The sequence below is a fragment of the Fringilla coelebs genome (assembly GCF_963513975.1).
Source record: "Fringilla coelebs genome assembly, chromosome: 17".
NCBI lineage: Eukaryota > Metazoa > Chordata > Aves > Passeriformes > Fringillidae > Fringilla > Fringilla coelebs.
This window is the reverse complement of record NC_140043.1, coordinates 4,118,737-4,132,271: the sequence shown is the minus strand read 5'-3', so window position 1 is coordinate 4,132,271 and position 13,535 is coordinate 4,118,737. Positions and strand designations below refer to the sequence as shown.

Below are 13,535 nucleotides of genomic sequence, written 5' to 3'. Positions count from 1 at the left end.
CAGTGCTGGCAATTCTCTGCTGTCAGAGACAGCAGGGCCAGGAGTGTCCTCACTGCAGGCCATGGAACCCAGGGAGCTGCTTCTGGTTCCTTCCTGAACATAATCCTTGTAATCATGCAACTTGTCTTAAATTTTGTAAAGTTCCATGTGTTTATTATTTTGATTTTTAATTATTGGTTTGAAGGAGTCTGGATTTTTCAACTTCTTTGGATTTTTTTGTACAGTAAGTTTTTCTCCATGACTGCTGTTTTCCTGAGCTGGTGGTAATCTTTTCTCAGATCCAGTGTTGTTGGTAGTTAAGCTGTTGCCTGAATACTCCCACAGTGTTTTCCTTCCCACAGTCAGAAATAAAGGATGTTGCTCCCTAATAAGCCTTTCTTTTGCTGGCTAACGAGTGAGCTCAGCAACATGGGTCACTTATAAAATATCCTCAGTTCAATGCCATTTGTGGAACGAGAACTTAAAAAAAGAAATTATTATAATTTGGAGTGGAGCTTAGTCCTTAGCAAAAATCCCTTTTAAAAAAAGGCAAAAACCATTGGTCAGTCACATGCATTTTGTTTGGCTCTAATTTGTGGTCTTTGCTGCTCTTCTGGATGTCTGGTCTTAAATAGAACATTGTAAAAAAAGACATTGCTTTTCATCTGTATTTTATGTTTAAAGTCTCTTTCTTTCTGCTTGTAGATTTGTTTGTAAATGCATCATAAACAGACAGCCCAGAATGAAGAAAGCAAGCAGGAGTGTTGGCTCAGTGCCCAAAGTGCCTGGAGTAAATAAAGCTCAAACAAGTGAAAAAGCCAAACCAGAAAACGGCTCCTCAGTGTCTGCAGTAACAAAACTCTCCAAAACTGGGACATCAGCGTCTCTTTTGAAGGTAATAACCAGTAGAACATTCTGATCATTTGTATTTTTTAAAATAAAGCTTTAAAAAGGGTAGAATTTCCAGGCTATTCTTTAATGCAGCTTAGACTGGAGGTTGCATGGGTAGCTGGAGGGAATCTGGGTAGTTACAGAGCGCTGGGCAGGGTGACAGGATCTGGTGTGTCATTCATGCTGAACTTTCATTCTGCAGCAGAAGATGGAGAGCAGTGTGCTGTGCAGGACTTGGCTGTTGTGCAGAAGAGCAGAGTGGAAGTTGTGCTCTGATGAAAGTTATTTGTGTGGTGTTATGCTTGGATGGTGTCAGTGACTAATAGGATTTGATAAGAGTTATTTACTAATTCTGAAAAAAGAACTAATGAAGTATCTAACATGAGAACTTCTTTATATCAGTGATCTGTGTTGGGTCAGTGCAGCCGAGTTCTTCTGGCTGTTTTGGCCTTTGCTTTGTGTTGAAGTACTGCTTGAGCTGAATTTTCACAAGTTGATTCTTGCTCCCAGAACAAGTTCAAAGGTAGAGGTTTTCTCTTACAGTAGGAAAACAGGGCAGTGCATGGAGGAGCATATGACTTCCAACAAACCATCAGACACACTGAGGTGTGCTGCTGTGGAGTTTTCACCTGGGAGCAACCACATCTGGGCTGGATGGATGGAATGAGCCTGCCTGCTCTGCCTCCTTTTCCTGGCATGGAAACGTGGCTGGATCCAGCTCCTTTTGCTCTCTGCAGCCCAGTGTGCAGTGCTGTGCTGCTGCTGCCCTGGAGCAAATGAACAGAGCAAGGAACAGGGTGTCAGCAGGGACCTGAACCACTGTCACTGGCATACAGTGAAGCCACAAAGGCCATTTAAGTAACTGGCAAATAAAGATCCAAAATTAATGAAATGTAGGAGTTGAGGTCTCTCTGTAAGAGCCCTGCAGGGTTACTGAAGTCTAAAGGTGTGTTCCCTGTCCCCTCTTCCTTTTCTTGTATGGAAGAATGGTTCATACTTTTGCTGATGAACTTGCAAGCCAAGTTTCAGGGAGGTTTTCTCCCAGTGCCCCTCCTTTCTTGCATCACCCAATGCATCTTACAGTTTTCTTAGCTTTAAATAATCTTTGATGCTTGTTGACACTACATACTTTATATTTCTAGAAACCTCTCAAAGCAACTGAAGTCCTTTGTAGTTTACTTATCAAGTTTCTTATGTCATTCCTCTCAGGGAGATAAAGGAGGAGGATGATATAACACTGAACAGATTTGACCCAGTATGCTTTCACAGTTTTGCTTATATTAGTAACACTTCTGGCTATGTTTTGGTGTGGGATTAGAATTCATGACAATTTATGAGTTTGAGGCACAATGAAATTTTCTCTTGATTACTAAGGCTTATCTCAGGTTTATGTTCAACCAGGCTTACTCATACACTTGGATGTCTTTTACTTGTTATGGTGCTGTTGTGCCAACTGTGTGACTTAATGATAGTGATGAATCTTCTTTGAGTGTTCTGTACTTATGGAACAAAGTTAGTTGTTTGTGGGGCTTTTTATTTACTGCTACTGACAAATCACATAATTTCTGACTTGAAAGAAGTATCAATAGAAGTTACATTTTTAAAAATACTTTTAAAATATGATTTTATATTTTATATTGTTGATGAAACATTTGGCATATTGTTTTCCTCATAGAGGCTGTAGGATATTCTCTTAGAGTTGATGAATTGGTGTGTGTTATTAAATTAAAATTTCTTTTCATATTCTCTGACAAAAAAAAATCTGGCATTAAATAGCTTTATTGCAATGCTTGTTAATTTATTCAGTCCTTTGAGCTGGATATTGAGTGAAAGGCCCCTATTAAAGAGTAGTAATACAGTGCTGCAGCAATCTTGGTTCAGTCAGTAATAATGTTGCAAAATGGAAAATTATTTTGTAAAACAGCATCCCCTTCATGATATAACTATAGGCCAGCATTCAGCTTTGGGTGGGCTTCTTTAACTGCATTGTTCCATGCATTTGTCCTTTCTTTTGGAGTTTTCAAAATGTATGGACAATGAGCACAGGAAGAAACTGTGGGAGCCGCCCTTCAGCAGAGCTGAGCCTGTCCCAGGGTCTGTTTCCCAATGCCCTTGGTGGGTTCCTTCTCTGTAGTTTTTGTCTCCCACTTTGCCCAGCACTTGGATAAATGTTCAGCGCCCCACACACTTTATTACTACAGAAATTTAACTGCCAGCCACTTTTAATCTGTCCAAAAATACTCTACAAATAATGTATTCTTATTTTTAAGGTCATTATTTTTTGACTTCTTCAGCTAATGAGCTTGTGATCCTGCTAACACTCCCAGCTGTAATTAGGCAGCAGCTGTACTTCAGACAAATTGCAAAATCCAGTGTCCCTGAAAAGCCAGGACTTGGAGACCAGTATTTGAATATTAAAAATTAGAGTGTGTTTTCAGTATTCATGTGTCTAGGCTTCTATTCTGTTTGCAAAATGCAGTAACTTAATTACAGATTGTTGTGAAGTTTGATGTTTGAAAAACTCAAATACAGCAACAACAACCATCAAAGAAAATCTTAGGTAGGAATAATTATATATATATAAAGGGATTTGAATGAGGTGCAGTAAATAGGATATACCTGTTGAGAAACTAAGATGAAATGAATTGTACAGGTCATTATTCAAGTTTCGTTGCACTGAAAGAAAGTGGTTAGAGGAAAACAGAATATGAATTGTATAATTATAAAGTGTTTTTTTATACAGAAAAACAAAATAGGTCTGGATGAGCATTTCTAATGATGAGATTTTCTAATTTTTCATATTTTAATGGAGGAGTTTTTATGCTAAGCAGGATGGCACAGTTCTTAATAAATGGGAAAAGTTGTTTAATAAATGTACACCATTGCTTTTGCTTCAATTAAAAAGATATGCTACAAAAATACTTTGATTTTAAAGGTTCTGAATGGTTGCCATTGTGGAACATTAAGAAGAGAGCTGCTGGTTTGTAATTTTTCCAAAGCTTTGCTAAATAGTTTTCTTTGCCAAGAGTATAATGTTACAGCTTTGAGAAACTGTTTACTAATTGGCTGCAGAGGAGGCAGTGCCTTCCAACCTAGACCAGAAATAGTTTATGGGTAAGTCAGAAGAAGAATGGCTGTCTTAAATTCCTTTGTTCAGCAAGGACTGCAGATGAGTAATGTCTGAACGTGTGTATTTTACTTAGTTTTTTTTCCTTCAAGCTGAGTCACATCTTGACCTATTTGGCTTGATAACATGTACTTGTACTGTAAGTGTCTAAAAGCTTAATCTAATTTCCCCAGTCTTTCAGCAGGGTAAAGATGCTGACAGCTCTTAGTCTGTTGGAACCATCACGTTTGCAGGAGGGTGGGCAGATCCAGCAGCAAAGCAGAAAATCACTGTTCTGTGCCTTCTTGTGATACCTTGCTTTAGGCAATAGTTGCACAGGGTTGTTTGCCTCCCCCTGTGCCCCCATGCCCACAAAATGAACTTCAATTAGATAGAAAATCTGATCAGATCACAGGTAAGCCAGGATTGTTGTACACCAGTAGTTTGTGCTCAGCCCATCCTCCCCACGTGAGCTTGGTGGGCTTTATGGCTTTTGTAGCCCTCTGATGTTTTTGCTTTCCTATTTATATTTCCATTGCCTGTGCCTGTTTACATGGCTGTGTGACATGGCAGATCAAGGAGCTGCTCTGACTCCTGGGAGGAAGGAGCTCTTGGAAAAGCCTTGTTTGCACAGCAAACAGCAGTGGCATTTCCATAGCAGAAAAGCCAGCTTTAGATGCACATCAGACTAGATCCTTGGAGTGATGTGTTTTCTTCCAGCCTTTTATCAACCTTCTCAAAAGGCTACACCATTTCTGACATGATTGAATAAAAACATGCTTGTTCTAGAGGATTTTAACCTTACAAATGTTTTTTTCTATCTGTAAATTTTCTGTATTTCTATCAATTGCATGCAGAGCAGATATGCTCTCCTCTCAAAGCTCCCTTTTGTTTTGTAGCTGCTCTGTGTAAATGGCACAGATCCCATCCATGCTCTTTCCACTGTGATCAGTGTTCCTAGCTGTTCTGGAATTGGCATTTGTAAAAAGAGACTGTAGAGAACATGCAACTATTTTTTAAATTAAGCAAGTATACCTTTATTCTAAATATATAGAATTGTAATGTCTGCAGTATAGTTTTTAACATGGATGTGTGTGGGAGCTGGAAGTTACAAACTTGCAGACATGATGGAAAGCAACTGGTTAACTCCTAAGCTGTACCTTTTAGCTGGGATGTTGGAGGAGAGTTCAAATGTGTTATCCAGCTGAATAATACAGTTACTCAAGAATGCTGCTAGCACAGCTGTTTCCTTTTAATTTTTTTTTTTCTCATATAATGGGAAAAATGTTGAGCACATTTTGATTTTCACCATTTGAAAAATTGTGTTTTAAAGAGTATAAAGCCTGCCAATTAATGTTTAAGAGTTTAGTATTTCTAGACTTTGCTTTATTCTGAAAGATGTACTCTCTGTTTGGGAGTCTGGTTGTTGAAAATCCTATGCTTGCTGCCTTGTCACATTCCAGGCAGCTTTTGTGGCTAACAGTAGTTTCAGGAACAATCATATGAGGTTAGACAAAAAGTCCATCAAACAAATACCCCATTTCTTAAAATTCCCTAGAAAAGAGCTTGAAAGCAAGGCAAGGATATATGGTGAGGGTGGTTTTTCCCCTGCCTCTGTCCTAGCTTCCAGTGGTCTGTAGCTCAGTATTTTGAGCTAGAAATTGTATTTTGTAAATGTTGGATTGATTTTTGTTCTCCTATGATTTGAGCTTTTTGTTGTGACTTTGTCCACCAGAAAATATTTGATCATTCTCAATTGAAGGATATTGTACTAACTTCCTAGTGTTTGGTGGTTTAATTATCTAAGAATTGCCTTCATTTTTATGCATAAGCAACCTTCCAGTTAAAATGGAGAAGTTTTACATTATGATGTTTTACTGTGCTTTAATTGATTATTTTTTAAAATTTTTCTCCTTGTTACTGAAAGATTAAGAATTTTTGGGGGCAGAGAGAAGTTTCAATACTCACATGTGAGGAGTTAAAGTTCCATTTCAGTTTACTGTCTCTGCACAGTGCAGCACACTTACACTTTTCAGCATTCTTGCATAGACACATGACTTGTCAAATATGTACTTTTTAAACTGAAGGAATCTTTAGCAGTAGAAATGTTGGCTGTGCAGACTTCTGGGCCAGCTGTTTTAAAGCTGCTTCTTCCCTTTCTTTCAGACTAAGAGTAACGATGACCTCTTAGCAGGGATGGCTGGTGGTGGTGGAGTGACAATGACCAACGGTGTCAAGGCCAAGAAGAACTCTTGTGTATCAACAGCATCTTCAGCTCCAGGGACAGCCATGAACACTTTAGAAAACAAACCCAAAACTATTGCAGGTAAATGGATATGTTGATTCTTAAAGGAGGAAGTTGGGGGGCTTTTTATTTTCTTTTAATGTATTGAGGATCCACGCTGCTTACTGAGGTGCTCAGTAACACCATGATCAAATAACACACCTTCTAAACTCTTTTCCTGTTTTTAATAATGTAATTGCTTTTTTGGAGGGTGCTCCTTTTAGTTTTTTTTCAGTACTGTCTATGCAACTATTATGTAAGATGAAATAATATAATTAATTTAGAGAATCATAGATTTTTCTAAAAATTGTCTGTTTAAAAAATCCATGACGCAAGCACTAAATCTCTAAGATGAATTGTTACAGTGAACATTTTGGACATTTTGTATTGCTTTACAGAAATAAAGTAAGAGAGCTTTCAGAAACTGTTGAGCAAAATGAAATCATTTAGTGTGTTATTGATATGGATTGAAATAGGTCTTGCCTTGCTGTGTTTTGGATTCAGTAATGCTTGCAAAGCTGTAAACCATCTGGAAATAAAGGAGTAATGATCTACCTTTATTTTTATACAATGAGATGAAAATACAGAAAACAGAAAACGCTGAATGTTGGGTTAATGCTTATTTCCAATATTTTCTATGAAATGTATTTAGCAGTGAGCTTCAGAAAATCAGCCACTGTGTTGCTGATACAGATATGGTATTTTAAATTCACGTTCTAACTTTCAAAAAACACACAGGTACAAGTTCCACAGCTAAGCGTAGCGCTTCATCTGGAAACAAAGAGTCCAGCTCTTCCAGAGAGAGGATCCGGGACCGCTCTCGTCTGAGCCAGAGCAAGAAGCTGCCCCTGGCAGGGCAGGGCCCCAGCGACGCGGGGCTGGCAAAGCGCTCCCGCAGCCGCACCAACCCCGAGGCCGACGTCCGCATGAGCAAGTCCAAGTCAGACAATCAGATCAGTGACAGAGCTGCGCTGGAAGCAAAGGTGAATGATCTGCTGACGTTAGCAAAAACTAAAGATGTGGAGATCTTGCATCTGAGAAATGAATTGAGGGATATGCGTGCTCAGCTGGGGCTCAACGAAGATCATCTTGAGGGGGATGAAAAATCTGAAGAGAAAGAAGCCATTGTTGTCCATCAGCCGACTGATGTAGAGTCTACACTGCTCCAGTTGCAGGAACAAAACACTGCCATCAGAGAAGAGCTCAACCAGCTGAAGAATGAGAATCGAATGTTAAAAGACAGACTAAATGCTTTGGGCTTTTCTTTGGAACAAAGGCTGGACAACTCTGAAAAGCTCTTTGGCTATCAGTCTTTGAGTCCAGAGATTACAGCTGGCAATCACAGCGATGGTGGGGGCACTCTGACATCTTCAGTGGAAGGTTCTGCTCCGGGATCGATGGAAGACTTGTTAAGTCAGGATGAAAACACTCTCATGGACAACCAACACAGTAATTCCATGGATAATCTAGACAGTGAGTGCAGTGAAGTTTATCAGCCGCTGACATCAAGCGATGATGCCTTAGATGCTCCGTCATCTTCAGAATCTGAAGGTGTACCAAGTATAGAAAGGTCTAGGAAGGGAAGCAGTGGCAATGCAAGCGAAGTGTCTGTAGCTTGCCTGACAGAACGCATACATCAGATGGAAGAGAATCAACACAGCACAGCTGAGGAGCTCCAAGCCACGCTTCAAGAGCTTGCAGATCTGCAACAAATAACACAAGAGCTGAACAGCGAGAATGAAAGACTTGGAGAGGAAAAAGTAATCCTGATGGAGTCTTTGTGCCAGCAGAGTGACAAGCTGGAGCACTTCAGCCGTCAGATCGAGTATTTCCGGTCCCTGTTGGACGAGCACCACATTTCCTATGTGATTGATGAGGACATGAAGAGCGGGCGCTACATGGAGCTGGAGCAGCGCTACATGGAGCTGGCAGAGAACGCGCGCTTCGAGCGGGAGCAGCTGCTGGGGGTTCAGCAGCACCTGAGCAACACTTTGAAGATGGCAGAGCAAGACAACAAGGAGGCCCAAGAAATGATAGGGGCATTAAAAGAAAGGAATCACCACATGGAACGGATTATTGAGTCAGAGCAGAAAAGCAAAACAGCTCTGGCATCTACCTTGGAGGAGTACAAAGCCACAGTAGCCAGTGACCAGATTGAGATGAACAGGCTGAAAGCTCAGCTAGAGCACGAAAAGCAGAGAGTGGCCGAGTTGTATTCCATACACAACTCTGGAGATAAATCAGATATACAAGACCTGCTGGAGAGTGTCAGGCTGGATAAGGAAAAAGCAGAGAGCTTGGCCAGTGGTCTGCAGGAGGAGCTGGCACACACCCGCAATGACGCCAATCGATTGCAAGATGCCATTGCCAAGGTAGTGCTTAAAATGCCATTGCATTCTAACATCCCATGTGCACAATGGCCTATTGGCCTCTGTAGCTCTTTCAGAAGTAAAAGATTAATTATGAGCTTAATTGGATTGCAGTATTGTTAGGACTGATTACTTTCTCTTGACTTTTGTTATGAAAATGATGTCAGCATTTGAGAAAATTACATGGATGCATTGAGCTACAGGGTAACTGTTGTGTTACTTTTAAAAATATTTAAACTCCACGATTTGTTTCAGTGTCCAAACTTAAACAGTATTTAAGATACTGTACTAATTTATTGCTTAAATTGCACACCTTCTACAAGACTTTATGTGCTGAACAGGTTTTGGATCAAAATGTTTATTCCCAGTTCTGTTTTGGCCCAAATATTTCTAATTTATGCAGTAGCTATGTCTAGTAAAAGTATTTACCATAATTTAATATAAGAGCAAGAATCACACAATTTATTTAATAACTTTACATATGCATTTAAAGGTATGTCTTCCTGAAGAGACAATTTATACCAAATTTAATGTGTGAATTATATATTAGCTGCAAATCAACATGTTAGTCATGATCACAAGCCTGTTAGAATCAACCTTAATTTGGGGTGAAAAACATACTAAGATGATTTTAATTATTAAGTTGGAGAGTGCTATTAAAATAAAAACCACTGAAGCAGATGACTTAAGAGCAGGGTATTTTGTCTGTTAAACTTGGTGCCTGCCAATGTATCCCACCCTAAGCCACAATCTATTTTCTATTTTTCTGACACCCTATATATATATATATATATATATATATAAAATAAATTTTAATACATTTATATTTTAACCCTGTTGGGTAAATGTTCCTGTGCCACTGATCCGAGCCTGTTACTTATGTTACAGTTTGATGAGGCAGGATAAAAAGGGCTCTTCCCCTGCTCCTGAAGAGAAGTCAACCACTTCTTCCCTGTTTTGGTTTTTTTTCAAATTAATGGTTTGACAGACTCCTCTGAGAACTGCTTCAACTCACTAACACACCTCACACAAATGTCACACTTGCTTAAGGAAGTCACTCCTCACACAGGTGCAGCAAGCACTAAAATTGATGCACAAGAGACCAGGTTTCATCTCTCTTGGCAAGAGAAAGGAAGGGTAAAGAGTTTAACATTTCCCCTCCACCCTGTCCCTTTTCCATGGCAGCTGGATGTTAAATTGGATCAGACCTCAGCCTTGGTACAATGGCAGTGTTGCTTCACCTGTAGGCAGGGCACTGCTCTGAGAGTAGCTGGGAATGCTCATTTATCCAGCCTGGGAATAAAAAAAAGTTTAACTTTGGCCCAGGAAAAGAGTTGCACTAGAACAGTGTATAGGCAAAGGCTTACATTTCTCCTGTATTTGTCTGGTTGCAGAAATAGATTGGAAGTGTGGTAGTTACAAAACAAAAAGGATGTTTAATATGCAACTGAGGTATATTCTTCTTTAGGTGGAAGATGAATATAGAGTGTTCCAAGAAGAAGCCAAGAAACAAATTGAGGATCTTAATGTGACTCTAGAAAAGCTTCGGACAGAGCTGGATGAAAAAGAGACTGAGAGGAGTGACATGAAAGAAACCATCTTTGAGTTGGAGGATGAAGTAGAGCAGCACCGTGCTGTGAAGCTTCATGACAATCTTATCATATCTGATTTGGAGAGTAAGTATTCTGCATTTCTCTTGAGAAAAAGGATAATTTAAGAAAAGCTCAAGTAGAACACTGTAATATTGAAAATATTTTTACTTGTCTTTTGAATGTCTGAATTCAAGTCAGACTAGGTTTTGCAGAATCCTTACACAGTAGGGGAAGAAAAAAATCAGGTTGGCTTAGCTTTTCCAGACCCACTTAGTATTTGGTGTGGGAATGAAACCTATGAATAGAGAACAAATATGAAATCTTCAATACTGTTTTCAAGTTGTTCTTCAAAGCAGAAAAACATGTGGTAGGAAACGTGTTTACTGTGTACCTGTCTAGATCTCTGTGCCTTAGTTCCCTCTCTGATCTTGGAGACCTGCTCAGACATTCCTACCACGGGCTGGAATTCTGCAATTAGTCTCCTTCTAATTAAGAACACGGGCAACTCTACCCTGGCAAGCATTATTTGCACAGTGCTGCTTAGAGAATTCAAATATCTGTTAGTCTTCCATGTTATTCAAAGATGAAACAAGATAGTAAAAGAACCAAAGCATGATTCCTTCTAACAACAAGGGAAATATTCATAGAAAGGGTTTTAAATTGGTCTGCTAGCAATAAAAGTTGGTGTCTTAAGCAAGCTAAATTGTTTATTCAAGCTTAGTATCTTCAGACATGGCTGAAAGTGTTTCCCTAAGCAGCCCTTCTTTATCTTGAAAGGCAATCACTGCTTCTCCTTACAAAATAATTTTAAGTTTTTATTGTGGATTTTTTTTTCCATTTCTGTGCTAAAAGACAGTTATTTTGGAGCAAAAACTCAAAAAGGTTGAACAGTTTTCTACCTGTTTTGTTTTGTCCATTAACTGAAATACACTCATGCAGGGAGCAGTCGAGTAGATCCTTGGATATCTGCCTAGCAATGTCTCATTACAAGGCAGCTCTGATTTTAGATGCTTCTGCTTTGTGGGTACAAACCAGCTGTCAGATATTTAATTTCGACTGGTGAAAATTCAGGCAGACAGACCTCTGCCAGGGGAAAAATTCTCAAGAAAAATTGCAATAGTCTTTGTTATTCACTGGTCTTGGAAAATTCATGTGGACCAGCCAATGTCCTGACGTGATCCTTTGGGGGAAGCAAGCTGTTGTTTTAGTTCTGTGCTGGAAGGAGAGTGGCATCTAGTGGCAGTAAGAGAGGATGGCACACAAAGAATTCTATAAACTTTAAAAAGTGCATTTTTTCTGACAACTTGAAAACTCTGTTGGCTTTGGGTTCATAGTTAAACCTCTTACAGGAGTTTTTTTGTGGTAGTCTCTAAGTACTGACAACATAGAACATTGTGAAAAATCTGGGACTTAAAGGTAGGCCATACAACATTTGAGAGATAGAATTGCAAACACAAAATGGAAAATTGTAACTTAAAGATTTTTTTAAAGGCTTTACACTTAGGAGAAAGATGCCTCATAGATGAGGTGGTGAGTGTTCATTCCATGGAATGATTAATCAACACAAATAGTAATATAGAAATGGGAAATGCTCCAAGCACTTAGGGCATGCCTCACTGTGGGCTTTTCAAACACCAGAAAGAGACACAAGGAACCTACAGTGGAACATTTTTCTCATTAATCTGGGTATTGAACTGTCACATTTGAGCTGTTAATATGTCTGCCTGCAGAAACAGGGGTCTCTCTGATGTGTGCAGCAGGATGCAAATTGCGTTGATGAAAAGCACACAGTATGTTCCTGACGTGCATCCAGATGTGGTGAGAGCTGCAGTCACTGCAGCTGAGCTCCTTACTCCTGGGGTGAGGAGTGTTAAAGCACAGTGCTAAAATGGCCTGGAGGGGAAACCTGGTGAGGAGCAGCTGAGGGCACCTGGTTTGTGCAGCCTGGAGGGCACTGAGGAGTGACCTCGCTGTGCTCTTCAATCCCTGCTCTCTGTGACTGGTGACAAGAGTTGAGGAAATGGTTGGAGCTAAGTCAGGGAAGGTTTAGGTTGGATACCAGGAAAAGGTTCTTCACCCAGAAAGTTGTTGGGCACTGGAACAGGATCCCTAGGACAGTGGTCACGGCCCCAAGGCTGCCAGAGCTTAAGGAGTGTTTGGACAATGCTCTCAGGCATGGAGTGGGATTGTTGGGGTGACCTGTGCAGGGCCAGTGCAGGGCCAGTGACTCGATGATCCTGATAGATCCCTTCCAACTGAGGATATTCTATGACTCTATTATATGTAAAAAGTCTAAGAAATATTAAAATAATCTGTGTTTTATATCCTCCATGCTGTGCTGAGCTGAAACAGGCAGTGGGGAAGGAAGGACAGTGGGGAAGGCTGACACTGCACTAGATGGCGTGTTCCCTCTGGGTTTCACTTCTGACTCCCAAAAACTTGCAGCAGTCAGGTAGCCCAGCTGTCACATGAGTCATCTGCAGTAACTAAGTGGGAAACAGAAACCTGTTATTCTCCAAAGCAGTTAATAAGAGTTTGTGGGGAAATTTTTTCCAGAAAAGTTTGATTCCTGTTGTGCAGAAAATGTGTATTTGTACGTTAGCTTACCACTTCTTAAAGGTTTCTTCTGAAGCACAAAAATAATCATTGCTTGTTCTCTTAGCACAGGTGCACATAGGTTCTCCTAGCCTGTAACTGTAAGTCAGTAAATTTTTAGGACAAGTGTAGGTGAGCTAGAAGGTGGATATATTTAATGTTCAATGAATAGTTCTTTTATGGAGCTGACAGTGTTAGTTTTAATTCTGCTATATTTCATTTGAAAAGGATCTTGACAGCAGTTATGAAATGAAATGTTTGCTTTACCATATTTAGGCCTTTTCTAACAAAGTGTTGGAAAAGTCAATAGGATGTTCATTTTTTATACCTTTTTAAACATTTTTAGTTTTGTGACTAATGGCAGACCCTTAAAAAGTCACCTTTCTTGCTGTATAGATGTATTGTCTGACATGATGAGCTCAAAAGCAGGATTGGTCTACAAATTGCCTGAGCTTTGGTATTTGTACCCAGTGCCTGTTCCTTACAGAAGGAGGCTGTAGTTCTTACACTGCTCTGTGTATTTGTGGTTGTGTTGGGATAGCAATTTCTATGCTAAAGAATCAAAATGCTCTCCTGGTGTAAGGCATGCCTGTGTATCCAGTACAAAAACTGTGAGAGTGTCCATTGTGGAATTGCCTGTGTCAGAATTACTTGATTTAGTCTCCCTTCCCAGGAATTGTCATTTTTTTCTGAAACTACTGCACGTAAATATTGTTAGT

At 39.8% G+C, this 13,535-nt stretch overlaps 1 protein-coding gene across 1 annotated transcript in view; it reads left to right on the top strand.

The window, feature by feature from the left end:
• Positions 1-13,535, top strand: part of SPECC1L (sperm antigen with calponin homology and coiled-coil domains 1 like) — a 63,408-nt gene that overhangs the window by 13,172 nt on the left and 36,701 nt on the right. The window contains exons 2-5 of the mRNA XM_084217059.1: positions 685-874; positions 6,143-6,302; positions 6,999-8,632; positions 10,098-10,305. Coding sequence (XP_084073185.1) covers positions 722-874; positions 6,143-6,302; positions 6,999-8,632; positions 10,098-10,305 — 2,155 coding nt within the window. The 5' untranslated portion in view covers positions 685-721. The remainder of the gene's footprint in view (positions 1-684; positions 875-6,142; positions 6,303-6,998; positions 8,633-10,097; positions 10,306-13,535) is intronic.